Genomic DNA, 20,317 nt, shown 5'->3' on the forward strand with positions numbered 1-20,317 from the left:
AAACATAAATCTATAGCTCAAACCATCAAAGGCGCAAGGAACACCGAGAATAAAAGGCACTATATTACATCAGGAAAATCTTTCCAACCAGTTAGATGTTACCTTTCCAAGATTTCTCAAGAGGCTAGTGGAGGACACAAATGCATTTTTTTTCACCTTTTTATGCATTTAACAGAATCCTGCCACATTGAGACAAAAGAGGTCACAATTGTTTTTCCTTTTCTTTTAATTTTAAAAAAGGAGGTGTACCAGGGATGTTTTTCATTCGTTGCAATCAAATTCTATATATTTTGCACAAACGTTTTCCACCTTTCAGCAACCAACAGGAATGCAGCAATAAAAAGGTAATTTAACAAATATTTTGTTTTTAATTTTTCCCTCTCTTTCAAAAAAAAAAAAGGGGGGGGGAGAAATTTCCTTCAAAAAATTAAAATATTCTCCTTTAGGGTCTTATTTTGTGCTAACTTTAATGGCTGCAGGGCAGTGGCCGGCATAAGGGGAGTCCTGAATAAGAAAGAGCAGATTTGTTCTCTATTTTGTTCCAGAGGGCAGAACTAGAATCACTGCTCTGGAAGCCCACAAGGTCTCTAGCACTGGCTGACTCATATGCAGCGGTTTTTAGGGGGAGTTGGAGGGGAGGGGGGCCTCCTGGGGGTCAGGCAGGGGGAGACCCCCAGCTCCAGACCACAAACCTACTGTGAAAGAGAGAGCCTTTTTCTTCTCCTTCATCCGCTGGATGGCATTTCGCACCTGCAAATCAAGCACAGGTATGAAACTGGGCCCTTTCAGCCCACAGAATGAACACACAACAAGATGCCTCAGGCACTAAAGACACTTTTTAAACAACAACAACAACACCCCCTGTGCATTATTCTGTATTTGTTGTGGGGTAAGCAGTTACCGGCATTGCAGTGCCAAGGGAAATTCTCCCTGCCTTTATGATGAGGATTATTTAACTAAATTTATTACCACTTTTTGCCATAGCAACTCAGTGTGACTTACAGAAACACAAACATTAAATCTGGGGCCGTGGGGGTGGGGGTGCTCAAAGGTCCCACCCACTCTAAATGGCTGTAAGGTAAAGGGATCCCTGACCGTAGGAAAGGAATTGAAAATGAAACTGCAAATATCCTAATGCTGTTACACAAATCTGTGGTGCATCCTCCACAGTACTGCGTAGAGTAAAGGTAAAGGTAAAAGGGAAAGGGACCCCTGACCATTAGGTCCAGTTGTGGCTGACTCTGGGGTTGTGGTGCTCATCTCACTTTATTGGCTGAGGGAGCCAGCGTACAGCTTCTGGGTCATGTGGCCAGCATGACTAAGCCGCTTCTGGCAAACCAGAGCAGCGCACGGAAACGTCGTTTACCTTCCCGCCAGAGCGGTACCTATTTATCTACTTGCACCTTGACGTGCTTTCAAACTGCTAGGTTGGCAGGAGCAGGAACCGAGCAACAGGCGCTCACCCCGTCGCAGGGATTCAAACCGCTGACCTTCTGATTGGCAAGTCCTAGGCTCTGTGGTTTAACCCACAGCACCACCCGCGTCCCTTTCTAAGTGGCTGTAGAGATAGTTAAAAGCCAAAGGCCTGGTTTTTGCCTGGTGCCTAAAGAGGTGCAATGACAGTCGCAGGCAAGTCTCGCTGGGGAGAGCATTCCTCAAGAAGGGGGTCACCACAGAAAAGGCCAGTTCTTGTGTTGCCACGGGGGGGGGGGCGGCACACAAAGAAGAGCCTCAGATGACAATTGCAGGGTCCAGGTTGATTCCTGTGGGGCAGGGGCTCCATGGTGGTGGTGGGGAAATCCTGGCATTTAATTGTTTTCAAAATGCACCTGCTAGTCGTATGTAGCTATTTCCTCAGCTGAAGAGGAAAAGGCAGGGAAAACAGCAGCAGCTGCCCACCTCCGCCGGGTGCCATCTGTCCACAGAGGAGTCAGTTGGGGAGCAAAGTTGTCCAACATGCAACAGACTTTGCACCTGGCTGTGCAGGACTGAGATTGTCCTACAGGCTGGAGGTTTCCTCACTCCTGCTCTGCAGTGTGGCTGCGTCCTAGACGGGGCTTTGGCTCCCAGGGTTCCACGCATATGTGGAAGACTAGCAACCTCTCGCACGAGATCTAGTGGGAACTTGGATGGCCCTAGGGCAGGCGTGGCCAAACTCGGCCCTCCAGCTGTTTTGGGACTACAACTCCCATCATCCCTAGCTAACAGGGCCAGGGGTCATGGATGATGGGAACTGCAGTCCCAAAACAGCTGGTGGGCCAAGTTTGGCCATGCCTGCCCTAGGAGATCTTGCCAGCAGAATGGCAAGTAGTCAGAATGCCACCACACACACAATCACACATGGGAGGATCCAGCAGATTTCAGGGACCCCCAGGGACATCACCACGAGGGTCCCTGAAATCCTAGCTGGTTTCACAAGCCATTGATCACATCCTCCCAAGCTCATTTTCAAAGTCTGAAGAGTTGTTGCAGAGAAAACAGGGTGCCAAATCTGCCCCGCTTGCGTAGTGTGGCTGTCCCTTACCTCGCTGTTGTAGATGGCATAGACCAGGAATATGTAGAGACCCTGTAGGAAGACAGAGGGAAGAATCCATGCCAGGGACCTGGAAACAGCCGCTGGGCCAGCATCCTCGCTTTGCTAGCCCCCCAAACAGACATATAGGGAAGGCCAAACGGTGTCTCTCTCCCAACCAAGGGGCAGAACTGTCCCTTTCACAAAGAGACGGGAGATTGCCAGCCCTTGGCCTGATTTCATGTGACCGTTGGCTCAATTCATCCAGGGGGAAAGGAGGAAAAAGATAAGAAAAAGTGTGGGGTAGACAAAGTGAGAGAAAGGGCTCCTTCCATTTTTTATTCCTGGTAACTGAGACAAACTGAGACAAGAAGTTAGAACACAGGCGTGTGTGTGCGTGTGTGTGTGTGTGTGTGTGTGTGTGTGTGCGTGTGTGTGTGTGTGTGCGTGCATGTGTGTGTGTGAGAGCCCCCACACCAGCCCCCTTCTAAGGCAGCATACAGCAAAAATTAACTTTGGACCAACGCGGCCTCAATCCCTAGCCAGCTTTTTGTTTCCCTCAGTCCCCTGCCCACATCCTGAAGAAGAAGAGCTCTGGTGGACTCAGAAGCTCGCCTCACTATTTTGTGACATTTTGTCTGGTCATAATGAAGGGCCTTTGGGCATTTTTCAAAATAAAAGTGGCACTGCATGCACAAGCCTAGCCTTCCTCTTCCTCTTCCTCCTCTCAGGACATCTGGCGTTTCCCGCTATAGAGCTGGCACTACTCGCAACAAGGAGCGGTTCAAACAAATACGAATGAATTAACTGTGCGATGTGAGAAATGGCCCATCCTTTTGTCTGTTTCTTTCTCTTGCCTTCTGAGAGAGGAAGCTGCCTCACAAGTCTCGGATGATGAACCTTCAGAAACACAACTGCCGGCCAAGAGTTTTCCTAGTGCATCGCTCTCCCCCGCCGCCTCCCCAACTTAAACAACATCCTGCTCTCGAGTCCCTGAGCTTGGCACTGGGACGGGGAGAACAGTCTCCTCTCATAATTACTACACCCTCCTGCTGCGCTCCTCTGATGCTTTGCCCCCTTTGGTGTCTTATCGGGAGAGAATCGCTTCCTGTGTTCCCTCAGCTATCAGGAAGCGCTGCAGCTGATGGACTAATTGTGGCCGGCATCTGTGCAACAAGCCCACTCCTCCACAGGCTGGGGCAGGAGTGCTGCACACTCTGGCACTGATATAACCTTCGCTGATGATGCAGGGCGGCTGCTCATCCTCAGAACAAACACTCCCGTCCCTCTTATTGGCACCGGCGCTCGGAGCAGAGCCGATTGGGGGAGGAAGGTATGGTCCTTTGAATGTCCGCTTGTCTTGTTACATGAAAGCAATTACTTCTCTGAATAAAGCTCAATTTGTGTGATGGACACCTCCTTCCTAGCCCTTCACAGGAGATTCCCAAATTACTCTTCCTGCTGCTCTGGAGGGTGGGCCCTTAACCAGTGGATCCAAATGACCAGAATGGGAATTCCAACTAAACCTTCTGGCAGTTATGAGACAGTAGAACCAGACAGAAGAGAAGACTCCCTGGAACAGACCCTGATGTTGGGAATGATGGAGGGCACAAGGAGAAGGGGACGACAGAGGACGAGATGGTGGGACAGTCTTCTCGAAGCTACCAGCATGAGTTTGACCAAACTGCGGGAGGCAGTGGAAGACAGGAGTGCCTAGCATGCTCTGGTCCAGGGGGTCACGGAGATTCAGACACGACTAAACGACTAAACAACAACAAGAACCAGACTCCCTCAGAAGGACTCTCCTCCCTTGGGTGTTTTCTTGGGCACCCATCCGTCAGGGACACTGCAGTTGTGATTTCCACGTTGAATAAGGTTGGGCTTGTGATGGAAATGGCAGGCTCCCTTCCAACTCTGCAGTTCTGTGATTCTGTAATTCTGATTCACGTATCTAGTCGCATTTTGACTAGAAAGGGGTCCCTTCAAATGGGCAGGTGTGCTAGGGAGCCGCTATATAGAAGGGTGGGAGGGAGGGGAGCGAGAGAGAGACTTTGGAGGGAAGGAAACATTGTTTTCTCAATAATAAGTAATAAATTAATAATTTTTTATTTATATCCCGCCCTCCCCAGCCGAAGCCGGGCTCAGAGCGGCTAACAACAATGAAATAATACATTCTAAAATCATTTCATTATAAAATTAATTCAATTCAAATCAGTACAGGTCACTCACTGCTTGCTTGAGGGTTATGTTCTGGGGACTGAGCGTGAAGCCAGAGTGAGGTCTAGTCAGAACCACCCTTGCAACCCCCCCCCCGCATGAGTGACCTTACCTCTCTGAAGCTGTGAGCCAAGCGGTCCTTGCCCCCAAAGCAAGGCAGAGGTTGGAAGCCCTAACCCTAACCCTAACCCTCACATGGAAATGCCCGCTAAGCAAGGCACAGAGCTTAAAAGGTTTCCCCACGCCACAGAAAGCGCTTAATTTGCGTGATTTGCAACTGGCCAGTTGGCTAGCGCATAAAGTTGAAATCGCACAAGTTTTAATTAGCCAAAGTTGTGAGTTATACCTGTGTGAATTGAACCATTGCTGAAAGAAGCTCTTGCTGGATGGAGGAGAAGCAGCAGCCGCTGAGCAAGAGGGAGAGATTTCAGCCGTGGCAAAACACCAGGAAGCTGGTATGGTCAGGGCCTCCCCTGCTGCACAGTGCTGGATATTGCAAGGCCAGCTCTGGGCAGAATGTCCAAAGAGAGAAGGATTGAAGCTCAAGCTGGCCTTTTGAAGGTCTTCCTCCCTGATGGTGAGGGGGAAGGCACTCTGCATGTGCTCAAAGGCATCTTTGCCGTCACAAGGTGCAGCCTCCAGCATGGGCAACTGATCCCCGTGTCTCTGTGTGTTCACGCACATACACACGTGTCAGAGAGATATTTTGCAGGGAAGGTCCACCTTCCGAGGCACCTTACCTGGAGGGAGTTCAGCACAATGAAGATGTAGGCCCACGTGATGCTGACGTGCACAAGAACACCACACACCCAGGTCAGACCCAGGACTGGCAGGAGCACCAGCACTGGCTTGGCTGTTGCCCTGGAAGAGGACAAAGGGGGTTGTGGGGTTGGGGGGGGAGGCAAGAAGAAAAGCAGGGAGTCAACTCATCTGTAGCCAAAGTCAGCGCCAGGGGAGCAAGTCTTTGCCGGTGATGATTACTGTGATTACTAAGTCTCAACACAGGTCTCAAAACAAGTCGTGTCAGGTGACTCCCATTTCTTTTTTGATAGAGTTTGCAGATGACACCAAAGTTGGAGAGGTAACTAATGCCACAGAAGACAGAATTCAAAATGGCCGTAACAGGTTGGAGAACTGGACCCAAGCTAACAGAATGAATATCAGTAGGGACAAATGTCAGGTTCTGCACTCGCAACAATACAAGCACAACACGTAGGTTAATAGTTAGTAGAAAATATGCAATAGAATAATGATATCATTCAAATTATAGGAGTCAGCCAAAGTTCATATGTACAATATAACAGAGTGGTAATGAGGACCGTCAAGCCGTGTGTTCAGAACAGATGTCTAACAACAACAACAACAACAACAACAACAACAACAACAACAACAACAATTTATTATTTATGCCCCGCCCATCTGGCTGGGCTTCCCCAGCCACACTGGGCGGCTTCCAACAAAACACTAAAATACAATACAGTGGTGCCTCGCAAGACGAAATTAATTCGTTCTGCGAGTTTTTTCGTCTTATGAATTTTTCGTCTTGCGAAGCACGGTTTCCCATAGGAAATGCATTGATGGTTTCCCATTGGAATGCATTGATGGTTTTAAGAAAAAGGCGCAAGACGTTTTCGTCTTGCGAAGCAAGCCCATAGGGAAATTCGTCTTGCGAAGCAACTAAAAAAACAAAAAACTCTTTCGTCTTGCAAGGTACCACTGTAACCTAGTAAACATTAAAAGCTTCCCTAAACATGGCTGCCTTCAGATGTCTTCTAAAAATTTGGTAGTTGTTTTTCTCTTTGACATCTGGTGGGAGGGTGTTCCATAGGGCGGGTGCCACTACCGAGAAGGCCCTCTGCCTGGTTCCCTGTAACTTGGCTTCTCACAGTGAGGGAACTGCCAGAAGGCCCTCGGCGCTGGACCTCAGTGTCTGGGCAGAACGATGGGGGTGGAGACGCTCCTTCAGGTATACTGGACCGAGGCCGTTTAGGGCTTTCAAGGTCAGCACCAACACTTTGAATTGTGCTTGGAAACATACTGGGAGCCAATGCAGGTCTTTCAAGACCAGTGTTATGTGGTCTTGGCGGCCGCTCCCAGTCACCAGTTTAGTTGCCGCATTCTGGATTAATTGCAGTTCCCGGGCTCCTTCAAAGGTAGCCCCACGTAGAGGGCATTGCAGTCTAAGGACAGTTTCACAATAGTCTTTCAAAAGTTTCAACGGAAGACATCTCAAAAGCCTCAAAAGGACAGAGTCTCCGGAATGATACTACTGTTTCGTAATAGTCTTCATCAGTTGGAAACAAGATACAATACATACAACCGATAAATGAACGAACTACGCTACCTGCATACACGTTGTAAAATAAAGCAGAATATACAAAACAGAATAAATAAAGGTACATACACGATATTCTTCAACAGAATATGTAAGAAAGATTCATGCTAAGATTCGGTGCTCACTGGATAGTGTAGCTGCTGATACTTGATACACAATTGCACAGGACATATGAAGCAGGTGTTCCCAATAACGATATACTTAAAGGAACAGTATGGCATATATAGCATGCGGAAACAAAGTAGACCCATGAAAAACAAATATACAGAGGAATAGTACTAAATGAGCTTTTGTTAAATGAGTACAAAATGAACTTTTGAAACCTTTGAGACGTCTTCTGTTGAAACTTTTGAAAGACTATTGTGAGACTGTCCTTAGACATCTGTTTTGAATACACGGCTTGATGGCCCTTGTTACCACTCTGTTATATTGTACATATGAGCTTTGATTGGCTCACTCCTATAATCTGAATGATATCATTGTTCTATTATATGTTTTCCACTAACTATTAGCCTAGGTATTGTGTTTGCATTGTTGTGCTTGGTTCTTATTGCAACACAGGGGTTTGTTTTAGGTTCTGCACTTAGGCAGACGCACAAATATACGATGAGGGACACCTGGCTGACTAGCAGGACATGGGAAAAGGATCTAGGGATCTTGGTGGACCACAAGCTCAACGTGAGTCCACCGGGTGATGCAGCAGCAAAAAAAGGCAAATGCATCAACAGAAGTCGAGTGTCCAGATCAAGGGAAATCATAGTCCAATTATAGGCACCACAATTTAAGAAGGATGTTGACAAGCTGGAAGGTGTGCAGAGGAGGGTGACCAAGAATGATCAAGGGTCTGGAAACCAAGGCTTATAAGGAACCCTTGAAGGAGCTGGGTCTGTGTAGCCTGGGAAAGAGGAGACTGAGAGGAGTATTTATATCTCACCTTTTCATCAAAGTTGCTCAAGGTTGTGTACATGGCTCTCCCCTCCTCACAACCCTGCGAGGTAGGCTGGGCTGAGAGGCAGCCACTGGCTTCCAGGGACACCCAGGGAGCTTCTTGGCCAGGCATGGATTCGAACCCTGGCCTCCCCGGTCCTAGTCTGACCCACCAAGCACTACTGTCTCTCACACTTCTTCCCCCTAGCAAATGGCATTCAGATAGATGTCCTTTGGCTTCTCTGGTGCCCTTCTCTGGAGGGGCAGGGGCAGCCCCCAGGGGCCTCCGGGACTCACCAGATCTGGATGCCAATCTGCTTTTCCAAGCTGCTGTTGGGAGTCAGCATCCTTGACCGCCGGCGCGCACTGGAGACGGTCACCATCACCACTCGGAAAAGCACAAAGGTGTTCACCTGCAAAGGAGAGGGGCAAGAGGGTCAGGGGCTGGACCTGAAACAGCAGTCAGAGGCTTTAAGAGGTGGCAGTTGCGGAGGGGGAAGATTTCCCAGAATCCTCCTCTCAGGGAACATGGGAACACTGCCCCCCCCCCCAGGATATTGTTCTGTAAATCAGAGTTATCTCCCACACACATGGAAAGTAAACGCACCTGAAAACCACTGAATCCCAACATTTGCTCACAGGCACCCAGTCCTGCTCTTAACGGAGAAATCTGAGGGCTCCCTTGGACAAAAAAAACAAGGACACCAGCTAGGAATACCAGAGCAAAACAGCAGCCAGTAGGCTTGGTCTTTATTGAAGACTGTTGCAACAGGACTCCCACCTGCCACAAGGTGGAACAAGATGGAAGCCCCCAACAAAAGAGAACCCAAACTTTGATTAGCTGCTAATCCCCATGTTACACCCCCCCAAACTACATCACTCATACATCACGGTTACATCATGAAAGGGGAACCATGGGGCAGGGTCCAGGATGCTCAGATTCCTGGCAACAGACCTCCCCTTTCATGATGTAATCGTGATGTAGTTTTGGGGGGGAGTAACATGGGGATTAGCAACTAATAAAAATTTTGGGTTCTCTTTTGTTGGGGGCTTCCATCTTGTTCCACCTGGTGGCAGGTGGGAGTCCTGTCCCGACAGGCTTCAATCAAGACCAAGCCTACTGGCTGCTGTTTCGCTCTGGTATTCCTAGCTGGTGTCCTTGTTTTTTGTCCTCAGATTTCTCCGTTAACACTGCCACACGTGGTAGCAAGAACCTTTTGCATTGCAAACCCCGCCAATGAAAGGAGGAGGGCTTACCGTCAGGACGAAGAGAACCGGCCCAACGAAAGCCCAGATGATATCCGTCTGCACGTTCAGCCAGCAATGGTTCTCTGCCACGTACTTGTTGAACGACGTGGCCAGGGTCACACCAACAATAACCACAGGAAGCCCTGAAGAGGCAAGCACGGTGAACTGCCAACTTTCCTTCTGCATACCACCTGCCCTGGGGAAACTGAGGGGTTCTTAAGCTGTTGGGGCCAAGGCTCAGGGTGGGACCTGGGGGCCTTATCCAGCTGGCCAGTCTCAGGAGACCTCCTAAGGGCCCATTTTTCTTTGCTTCTCAGCAGGGGGCCCCTCCACGCATCCTTTCTATTGTGCATTCATGACAATTTGTGCTCATGGTGGTATCTTGGCAGGGCAGTTACATGCGTGTCCCAGTTTCCCAGGGACTATCCTGGAATTATAGAAGCTGTCCTGGTTTCTGAATTGATGCTGGAATGTCCCACTTTTCCTTTTTCCTCCCCTTCACGTCTCAGACAACAATTCAAAGTGGTGTGGGAGGGCAGGTGGGTGCTAATTATACTGAAAATAAAATACCTGCACTGAATGAAGGAAATGGTGAGGCCGGCATACGAAGCACTTCCTATAATCTTGACGGAAAACGTAATAAATCCACTTTGAATTATTTAATGGCAATGCTTCAGCAGCCAGCCATTTATTAGGAAATGTGTGGAGTGTTGATTCCTTTATTGTAGATGACCTACTCAGAAAGAAGTCCCACTGTATTCAATAGAACTTACTCCCAGGTAACTGGGTAAAGACTTAGACTGCAATCCTAAGCATTTTTACTCAGAACTAAGTCCCACTGAGTTCAACAGGATTTATTTGCTGGTATGTTCTGGATAATTCTCCCAGTTTCCATTATCGTTATCGTTATCATTATCATCATCATCTTTTCCCCTCAAGGGAGCTTGTAGGCTAAAATTTATTTCATTCTATTAATCTGTGGAAAGTGTTGTAAATTATCCCTGCCGTCGCACATTTTTCCTTACAACAATTCTGCAAGGTAGGTTCAACTGGCTAAAGGTGACCCATGTTGGTGTGATGCCTATACATGCAGTGCGAGAAACTTCCTGATGTAGAAGACGATGTCCCTGTTTTCATCAGAGGAGATGCTTGAGGGGATGCAAAAGCTTTTGGACTATAGCTGTGCTCCATGGTTATCCTGCCTCATTTCTGAATCAGCACAGGCTCCCTTATCCCCCTGCTGAAACCCTGCAACTTTTCATACTATGATTAGAGTTGGAGGGCAACTGGTTGAGCCCTCTTCTGCGATGCGATAGGGCAAGAATGCCCCTCAGGATGGCCGTACAGTGGTACCTCGGTTTACGAACTTAATTTGTTCCGGAACTCTGTTCTTAAACCGAAACTGTTCTTAAACCAAGGCGTGATTTCCAGGGCTATCTTAAGCATATGTGGCACCGGGGTGCAAAGATCCACCTGGTGCCCCCCCCCCCGATTACCCAGTTCCAGGCGCGCAGGAGGGGGGAGCTGGCTGGCTGACTCAGCGTCTCGCTGGCTTGGTTGCCCCCAAACTCGCAGCACAGAGCCGTCTGCAGCAGAAGAGCCCATCACGGCACTCTGACTGATGGGCGGGCTCTTCCCCGGACTCGACTCTCTGCCTGGTGCCCCTGAGAGCCTGGTGCCCGGGTGCCCCACACCCCTAGTGCCTATGGCTAAGACAGCCCTGGTGCTTTCCCTAATGAGGCCTCCCACTGCCGGTGCCCTTCCACCATTTGGATTCCGTTCTTAGACTGAGGTAAAGTTCTCAAACCAGGACACCATTCCGGTTTTGCGGAGTTCGTAAACCGAATCATTCTTAAACCGGACTGTTCTTAACCCGAGGTACCACTGTAATGTGGCCACACTGGAAAGCATTGCAAAACTACTAATAAAGTGGGGCAATGTGTGTAAAACAATTGCTAATGCATTGTTATGGCATCAACAGCATGTTTCAGAATACCCCCACAAGACCCCCAAAGTTTAAGGGGCTTCCCAGCTGCTTCCGGTTCAAATAAAACTTCTTTCAGGTCAACCTGAGGACCCAATGGACAGGTCTTAAAGGTCTTTAGTGTTTCACCTTTGCCCTTCCCTCTTTGAGCTATGAACAGTCACCTAGGACTGGCCCAAAACACATAGGGGCAAAAATGGATCACCCCATCACCCCAGAACCTGATCCAAATAAAGAAGCAGTTGGATCTCATTTCACCTATGGAAATTATGTGAAAGCCATCTTATTTGAAGGGCTGACACAAGGAAGATCCAGGGAACCTTGTTTTTCTCTGCTTTGGAAGATAAGACCTGAAACAACCGATTCCAATGGCAAGAAGAAGATTCCTTATGTTCAAAGGAAGAGCCTTCTGGCAGTAAGAGCTGCTAGGCAGTGGAACAGACTCCCTTGGGAAGTGATGGACTCTCCTTGGCTAGAGGTTCCACACAGAGGTTGGGTGGCCACCTGTCAGGGACACTTGAGCTTGAGATGCCTGCATTGCAGGGTCCCTCACAACTCAGATTCTGTGAGAAGAGAGAGAAGCAGACTGGCTTAGGTGGAGCAGGAGAGACAGAGGGGACACCTGAGGAGCTCTGGCCTGAGGAACTACCCATGCTGCCTGAGGCAGTCACCTGAGCCATTTGGGTGGCCCCTGGCAACTAATCACCCAATGGCCATGGTCACAGGTCCACCTCACCGTACAGTGGTTAGGATGGGAACAGGGTTTGTCTAAACCGGATCGAGCCATCCGTGGGAGTATGGGCTTTCAAAAGACGGAGGAGGAGGAGAATCAGAAGTCAGCTTGGCTGCCTCCCCCCTCTTTCCCTCCCTGCCTCACCACCACTGGGACACAGACCCCATCCGGTCACGTAGTAGAACCGCATCCGCCGGTCCTCGCTCATGTTCACAGCCACCACTTTGCTCCACAAGAGAAGACCTTCCACAAGCATCCAGGCGAAGGCAGCCATGAAGAAGAGGTGCAGGAAGGCCGTGACGGCAAAGCACACTCCCTGGGGAGAGGAAGGGAAGGAGGCCGTGGGAGGCGAGGGCGAGCGGCCAGGGATCCCCTGGTAGGAACAGGGCTCTGTCCCGCTGGCAAAGGCACACTCCCCACCAGGTCTCTCCCAGCTGCCTGCCCTTCCTACCTGGTTGGTTTTGGCCAATTCGCTGAACATGAGCAAGGCTTCCGCAGCTGCCAGCGCGAAGATGAGGTTCTTGTGGACTGTGGTCCTCTCGCTCTTGGGGACACTGGAGGGAGGGAGGATGGGGAGATGGGGGTCAAGAAACAAAGTAATGAAGTCCCCTCTATACAAAGCTGGATCCAAAAGCTGACAGAATATGCTGAATTAGATGGTCCATCAGAAAAAATAAAGAATAAATCAAAACAGGAATTTGTTTCAAAATGGGAGGTTTTCAAAGAACATCTGAAAAATAAACATAGTAGTTTAAATTCTGTTGCAGCATTCGAGGAACTTCAGTAATAGTTGCAAGGTAGATATAAAAAATTAGATATATTAAGAAAAAGTTTAATTATGAAAAAAGTGTGTATTGGCACATGAAATCGAAATATGGACTAGACGGGAGGTCGGGTCTTTAGTGTTAAGACCAATATATGTTTTATTGTTTGCTAAGAAAATTATGTGTCTATGGTTATTCCTGTGTGTAATTTGGTATTTGTGTTTTTTTCTTGCTGTATCAATAATTTTTTTTAAAAAAAGAAACAAAGTTGGGAGTGCAACGCCCCCCCCCTTTTTTGACTGTTCAAATTTTTAAAAATTACTAAAGTTTTTTCACACTACAAGAACAGAAACGAAAGCTACAAACAGAATGCGTATAATGTAGAGACTTCTCGTAGAGGCAGTTATTAACCCCCCCACCCCCACCTACAGAGGGTAGCAGCCCCCTCCCATCTGGGACCTCTCCTTTTTCCTCCCTGCCTCTCACCCTGGAGAGCCAACACTTCTGGGAGGTGCCATTCTGGATCCCCAGGTCCCCTGCTGGTCAAGTCCCATCACATGATTAGGAGACGGAATGCAGAACTGCAGCCCCCCCCCCCCAATGACCATGCCCTCTGCTGGCTGGGGGTGGTGGGAGTCCCTGCAATGCCTGATCCCCACGGTGGAGCCACAGTCAGGAACGACTCACGCCAAGTACTCAAGCAAGAACAGGGAGCGCTTTGCACCCCTTCATAAGGAACAAAGCATGCCTGCAGGATCGGGTCCATGATGGTCCACCTAGCCCTGATTCCTGTTCTCACAGTGGCCAAGCAGCCCTTTCCCCTCCTGGTGTTTCCAGCAACTAGCATTCAGAAGCCTTGTTGCCTCCAGCTGTGGAGCTGGAGCAGGGCCATCCTGGCTAGGAGCCATCAATAGCCTTCCTCCTCCTCCTCCTCCTCCTCCTCCTCCATCTCCATTAATTTGTCCGGTCCTTTGGAACTCAGTACCACAGGAGGCAGGGATGGCCTCCAACTCGGATGGCTTTGAAAGAGGATGAGACAAATTCATGGAGGAATAGGGGGCGGACTAGGGATGCGACCACATAACACCGGTCTTGAAAGACCTACATTGGCTCCCAGTACGTTTCCGAACACAATTCAAAGTGTTGATGCTGAGGTCCAGCTCCAAGGGCTTTCTGGCAGTTCCCTCATTACGAGAAGCAAAGCTACAGGGAACCAGGCAGAGGGCCTTCTCGGTGGTGGCGCCCACCCTGTGGAACGCCCTCCCACCAGATGTGAAGGAAATAAGCAGCTCTCCTATCTTTAAAACACATCTGAAGGCAGCCCTGTTTAGGGAAGTTTTTAATATTTAATGCTGTATTGTTTTTAATACTTGATTGGGAGCCACCCAGAGTGGCTGGGGAGACCCAGCCAGATGGGCGGGGTATAAATAAATTATTATTATTATTATTATTATTATTATTATTATTATTATTATTACTCTGCTCTGTCTCCACAGTTGGAGGCAGGAATCTGGCAGGGACTGGCAGGGCGCTGACGAGTGTGCACTGGGGGAAGGAGGCTTGGAGTCGGACTCAGGAGAGGGGGGGCAGTGGTTTGTGGGAGCCTGTGGCAGGCAGGAATGAGAGCCAGCGGCAGCTTCCAAGCTGGAGGAAGAGGCAGGCTGGGCAAGTGAACCGCCAGGCGCCTCCCCTGCACTTGGTCTCCCAAACCAGGAAGGGGCTGAAGAGGGAAGAGCAGAGGCATCTTCCATGCAGGTGTAGTCTCTGGCTACCTGCACACAGCCCACCGGGGAAAGGTGCGTATGGGGGAGGGGTTCCTGGTTGCTGCAAGTGCTTCCTAGAGCACAGACCTGGGGCAGCTGCCTAGATCTTAGATTGGTGTGTGTGTGTGGGGGGGGGTATCCAAGATAGCACAAGAGGGTTCTTGTGCTCAGATTTTGCTTGTGGGGTCTCCCTCTGGCATCTGGGGGGGGGGGATACTGGACTAGATGGGCCCCCATTGGCCTGATCCAACAGAGTGTCACGATGTTCTTCTGTAAGGAAATCGCCCCCATCCTGCACCTGTGTTGCTTCTGGAGACGTGGCCCTGATCAAGCCTTACCCAACTGCCAGGAAGAGGACGAAGGTGACGATCAGGGCGCAGAACGAGACGCCGCAGCCGACAAAGGTCAAGGTCTTCAGGGTTGACTCCTCCTCCGCACTCCTCTGCTCAAACACACAGGAACAACTTGCTAAGCAGGGTCAGTTCTACTGTTAGGCAAAGTGAGGCAGCTGCCTCAGTTGGTGGGTGTTGGGGTAGGGGCAACCCCTGGCTATTCCACCCAAGCCCCTCCCCAGCCATTCCCTTTTACTGGTGGATAGAGTTGGGTAGGCCACACAGGATGTCCTGCAAACCACCCCCACCCGCCCTCAAAAAGCCCACTTGACTGAGGTGTGGTGGACTGCCCCATTATTATTATTATTATTATTATTATTATTATTATTATTATTATTCCTCCTAGTACTACTACCATTTATTACCCATTCATCACTCCAAAGTCCCAGGGCAGGTTACTACAACTAAAGCACAACATTGAAATCAATTTAAAACAACTTGAAAGTGTTGGAAAAAAGCAAATACATTTCCTTCTCTTGAGCTTCTATTTCATGCATGTGTTGCTTCAAACCACATGAGGACGCTGTTTGCCTAGCAATCTATCCAACACTTGCTTGGGGCCTCTATAAGTTAACTGCACCACTAAAAGCTGAACCATTTTGTGTTCTCTCGTCCAACATGTTGAGACAAGATGTCTGGTACTTCTCTCTTTTATCCTACTCATTCTGTTAATAGCTCCTGCATGAATAAAGCCTTTGAACTCCAGAAACAGTAAGTGGTTAGTTCAATCTAATTTACCCGGGCTGCAAGCTCTGCTAACAAAATTTACAGAAATTACATGGGTCCAAATACATACACCTCAAGTGTCAAAAGCCAAGGTAAAGAGGTGTGTCTTCAGTATTCGAGTAAAGCTGTATAACGAAGGTGCCAGACACACCTCTGTGGCGAAAGAGTTACCCAGCTGCCAGTGCAAACCTGTGGCTTTTGTATGTGGGGTGGAGGAAGAGGCACCACATTGCCATTCGTTGCAGGCAGAAAAAACATTTTGGGATGGGACTAAGGCCTGTTCCTCCGCCCCCCAACCTGCCCGCCCCCTGGCTCCCTTATGCAAAGGGTTCAGTCTCTCTCACCTGCACTTCGTAGACCTGCAGCAGCACTGCAAAGTTGGTGGTGTGGTTGCAAGAGCAGGTGGTGAATTCCAGGTGGGAGGTGATAACAGAGCAGCCTGAGGTGGACCAGCCTCCTCCTCTTCCTCCTGTGGGGCTGGCAGGGCATGGAAGGAGAGAGAGGGGGAGAAGCTCAACAGGGACCGAAGGACAAACAATTCAAAGTGTTGGTGCTGACCTTGAAAGCCCTAAACGGCCTTGGACCAGTATATCTGAAGGAGCATCTCCACCCCCATCGTTCAGCCCGGACACTGAGGTCCAGCTCCGAGGGCCTTCTGGCGGTTCCCTCCCTGCGAGAAGCCAAGTTACAGGGAACCAGGCAGAGGGCCTTCTCAGTAGTGGCACCCGCCCTGTGGAACGCCCTCCCATCAGATGTGAAGGAAATAAGCAACTAGATGACTTTTAGAAGACATCTGAAGGCAGCCCTGTTTAGGGAAGCTTTTCATGTTTGATGCATTACGGTATTTTAATATTTTGTTGGAAGCCGCCCAGAGTGGCTGAATGGGCAGGGTATGAATAAATTATTATTATTATTATTATTATTATTATTATTATTATTATCTCCAAGTCCAGCAGCACCCAATGAGGGGAGTCAGCAGCAAACAGCTGTTGAAACCAGAGAGAGGCACAGAGCTTTGGTTGCCCCAGAAAGGCTTGCTGGTAAACAGGGGGCTCTTAGCCAAACCAGAGTGCTCCCCCCACCCCCACCAACCACCCCCAAGGGGTAGTGAGATTACTTAGAGGGGTATTAGGAGGAGAGGGGGCAACAGAGGTGGGTATTGGAGGTGCAAAGGACTCATCAGACCTCACTGGATCTAGCTCATCAATTTTGTTGAATTAGAATTGTAGTATTGGAAGGGACCCTGAAGGCAGCCCTGTTTAGGGAAGCTTTTAATGTTTAATAGCTTATTGTATTTTAGTGTTCTGTTGGAAGCCGCCCAGAGTGGCTGGGGAAACCCAGCCAGATGGGCAGCATGTAAATAATAAATCATCATCATCATCATCATCATCATCATCATCATCATCTAGCCCAACACCCCTCCAACACAAGAATGAAAGTAAACAGTTTTGATTGGATTTTGAATAAACGTGCAATTATTTGCTGCTGCTTTGAATTTTATCGTGTTGTCGTCCTCCTTAGTGGTCGGAGCAAACCGCTATTCTAAATAATGGTTTTGACAGGGAAGCCGGAACCAGCGGCCAGTTTGTGGAACCCTGGAAAGGTTTGGGAAGAACTGGGCCAATGAACTGCAGAGCTGGGTGTCCAGTAAGCCCAGTCCCAGCCACCATGACCAGAAGAAGGAACAACAAGCACTCAGCAGCCCCCTCAGCAGCCGAAGGAACATGAGAAGAGGCTGCCCTATGCTGAGTCAGAGTATTGGTCCACCCAGCTCTGTACTGTCAACTCTGGCAGGCAGCAGCCCTCCAGGATTTCAGGCAGGGGGGTCTCACCCAGTCCCACCTGGAAATGCCAGGAATTGGACCAGGGACCTTCTAAATGCAGAGCAGTTGCTTTTTCGGGGAGCCATGGTGCCTCCCTTAAAAACAAAGCAAGGTGCCAGTCCTCACCGCTGCGCTTGAGTTGAACGGAACATGTCACCCCCTCCTCGCCTTGAGTCCCAAGTGCTGCCACCTTTGAGCACAAAGGTTCTGGACCTGAGAAGGATCCTCTTTGGTGAAGGCCAACCCCCCTCCCCCTGGAGTTTTTGGCAAAGCCCCACCATCTGCTCCTTGATGACCCAGACAAGGAAACAACGTCCCACGTCAGACCATATTTACGGTGCACTGAGCATCCTGCATTCCTCGCGGGCCATAATTCTCCAAGCGACTCTCCTCTGTCGCAGGCTGGAGGCATAATTCAGTGGGGCCTCCAGGGAAAGGTCACTCATTTGCAAATAACTTTGCAGAAGGGAGCCTCCCTCCGCAACAAAAGGCTCCTCGTAGCAGGTTGGGGTGTTAAGAATAAACACATAACAGTCTTATCAATCTCAGGCAAGGGAGTGAATTGGTTGACTGACTGAACACAGGAGGCATAAGGGTCTCCCATTTTTCAGGCACACTTGGAAATGTAAGCAACTGCCATGGGAACAAATAAATACCCATTTCACAGGGGGGGAAACTGACATTGCGCAGAACACCCTCAAAGCAGCAGGTAAAGCATGGCAACATCTTCCCATCAACACAAATTCAAATAAATAAGTCAATAAAAACCCAATTTGAAAGGGGAGGGGGAAAAACTCAGAGGGGCAGGGGGTGTTGGCCGGCACCGAGGCAGGGATGAGTGAACCATTCAATGTCAGTTTCTCATTTTTCCATCAGTGAGTTCCTTTCTCTACACTTCCACATGACTTTGCAATTTCTTTTTATTTAGAAAAAGTCCTCATGAGAAATTTAGTGCAAATTTCTCTTGACATACACATTTGTGTATGCAATTCCGGCTGGCAAATCCATTTTTGCAAAACTACTTTCTCTAATACAACGCATGTTTGTATATTATTTTCACTAATATGGGCATTTTTATTCACACTTTTAACCCAAGTATATGTATTTATTTTATTACTTCCTTTGCAAAAAAATTGTGAAAGGTGTGGATTTCAAACAGCAGCTGAGTTTTTGTTTGCATCTTGTTTCAGAAACTGCTAGTCAGGTATGTCTGCCTCTAACTATGAACCGTGTCAAATTTCTTCCCCACCTGAGGGTGTCCAGAGGTGCCATGCTGTGGACCCCAGAACCAGAGATTTTACAGCAGAGCTTCCCAAACTTTTCATGTTGGTGACATACTTTTAGACATGCGTCATCATTTCGCGACACAGTAATTCAGTTTTACTAGGAAACCGGAGGTTAAACTAACTCCTTTCCAGCCCTAAGTATGGAGCATTTGCCTGACACACCTACGCACTGCAGCCGACACACTAATGTGTCACAACACAGTTTGGAAAGCTCTGTTTTACGGGAAGGAACTATGACCCAGATTTCAGACTTCCGCATGGGAGCTGGGTCTGCTCAGCCTGCAAAAGAGGAGACCAAAAGGAGATGAGAGAAGTTGACGGACTACATGGAACTGGCGGAAATGACTGGCAGAATCCAAGACCAGGGAGAGGAGTCGGTGGAAGAAGAAGACTGGAAAAAGTTTAAAGATTATTTACAGAAATGCTGCAAAATTAATGAATGTTAAAAGATTGTTGGAATGAAGCTATATGGCTTTAGTAGAAATGTTATAAGGATTTAAGTATAAATAGATTAATAGAACTTTAAAGGTAAAATAAGGTTAGAATGTGTTAAGATAATTATAGGACAGAAAACAGAGGAAGATGGAAAGGAATTGCTGGAACAATTGACAGAAGTGGAATACAAATAGGGAGGTGTGAGGAGTGAATGAAAGATAAGATATTGAAATTGTTTGAGTGTTTTAAATTGTTTTTGTTAGTTTAATGTGTTAGTGTTATGTAGCGTCTTTGTATTGTACTGTGAAGTTCCTTTTTTGCGTTTGTTTCGTTTTGTAGTGTTTAAATTGTTCAAAAAGTAATAAATATGATTATTATAAAAAAAAGAGAGAGACTGATCTTCCTCTGACGTGCTCTCCCACGGAAGAGGTGGCAAGCTTGTTTTCCGCTGCTCCGGAGGGTGGGGCCCAGACCAAGGGATTCAGATGACAAGAAAGGCATTGTGACTAGATATTAGGAAGAACTTTCTGACGGGAAGAGCCGTTTGACAGTGGAATGGACTCCCTCCGAAAGAGGTGGACTCTGCTTCATTGGGGTGGCAGCAAAGGTTGCAAGGTTTTTAGCTGGGGCAATTAGAATAACAGCCACTCTTTGACTATTGATTCAAAACCCTAAAATGTATTTTATATAGTTGACTTCTTATTTTTATTTTTTGTATATCATTTTGTTGTATCACTGCAGAAGGTGACAGCAGCCATGAAATTAAGAGACGCCTGCTTCTTGGGAGAAAAGCAGTGACAAACCTAGACAGCATCTGAAAAAGCAGAGACATCACCTTGCCAACAAAGGTCCGTATAGTAAAACCTATGGTTTTCCCAGTAGTGATGTACGGAAGTGATAGCTGGACCGTAAAAAAGGCTGATCGCCGAAGAATGGATGCTTTTGAATTCTGGTGCTAGAGGAGACTCTTGAGAGTCCCATGGACTGTGAGAAGATCAAACCGATCCATTCTGAAGGAAATCAGCCCTGAGTCCTCACTGGAAGGACAGATTGTGAAGCTGAGGCTCCAAGACTTTGGCCACCTCATGAGAAGAGAAGACTCCCTGGAAAAGACCCTGATGTTGGGAAAGATGGAGGGCACAAGGAGAAGGGGACGACAGAGGACAAGATGG

The 20,317-nt window shown here is 48.4% G+C and overlaps 1 protein-coding gene across 1 annotated transcript in view; it reads right to left on the reverse strand.

Moving 5' to 3' along the window:
• ADGRD2 (adhesion G protein-coupled receptor D2) overlaps positions 1–20,317 on the reverse strand; it is a 71,427-nt gene that overhangs the window by 18,633 nt on the left and 32,477 nt on the right. The window contains exons 14-22 of the mRNA XM_083422933.1: positions 15,946–16,078; positions 14,822–14,925; positions 12,408–12,510; positions 12,119–12,272; positions 9,249–9,382; positions 8,289–8,404; positions 5,470–5,590; positions 2,525–2,566; positions 697–750 (exon numbers count right to left, since the gene is read on the reverse strand). Coding sequence (XP_083279059.1) covers positions 697–750; positions 2,525–2,566; positions 5,470–5,590; positions 8,289–8,404; positions 9,249–9,382; positions 12,119–12,272; positions 12,408–12,510; positions 14,822–14,925; positions 15,946–16,078 — 961 coding nt within the window. The remainder of the gene's footprint in view (positions 1–696; positions 751–2,524; positions 2,567–5,469; positions 5,591–8,288; positions 8,405–9,248; positions 9,383–12,118; positions 12,273–12,407; positions 12,511–14,821; positions 14,926–15,945; positions 16,079–20,317) is intronic.

This window comes from Podarcis tiliguerta (genome assembly GCF_965153285.1).
Source record: "Podarcis tiliguerta genome assembly, chromosome: Z".
In the NCBI taxonomy this organism is placed as follows: Eukaryota; Metazoa; Chordata; class Lepidosauria; order Squamata; family Lacertidae; genus Podarcis; species Podarcis tiliguerta.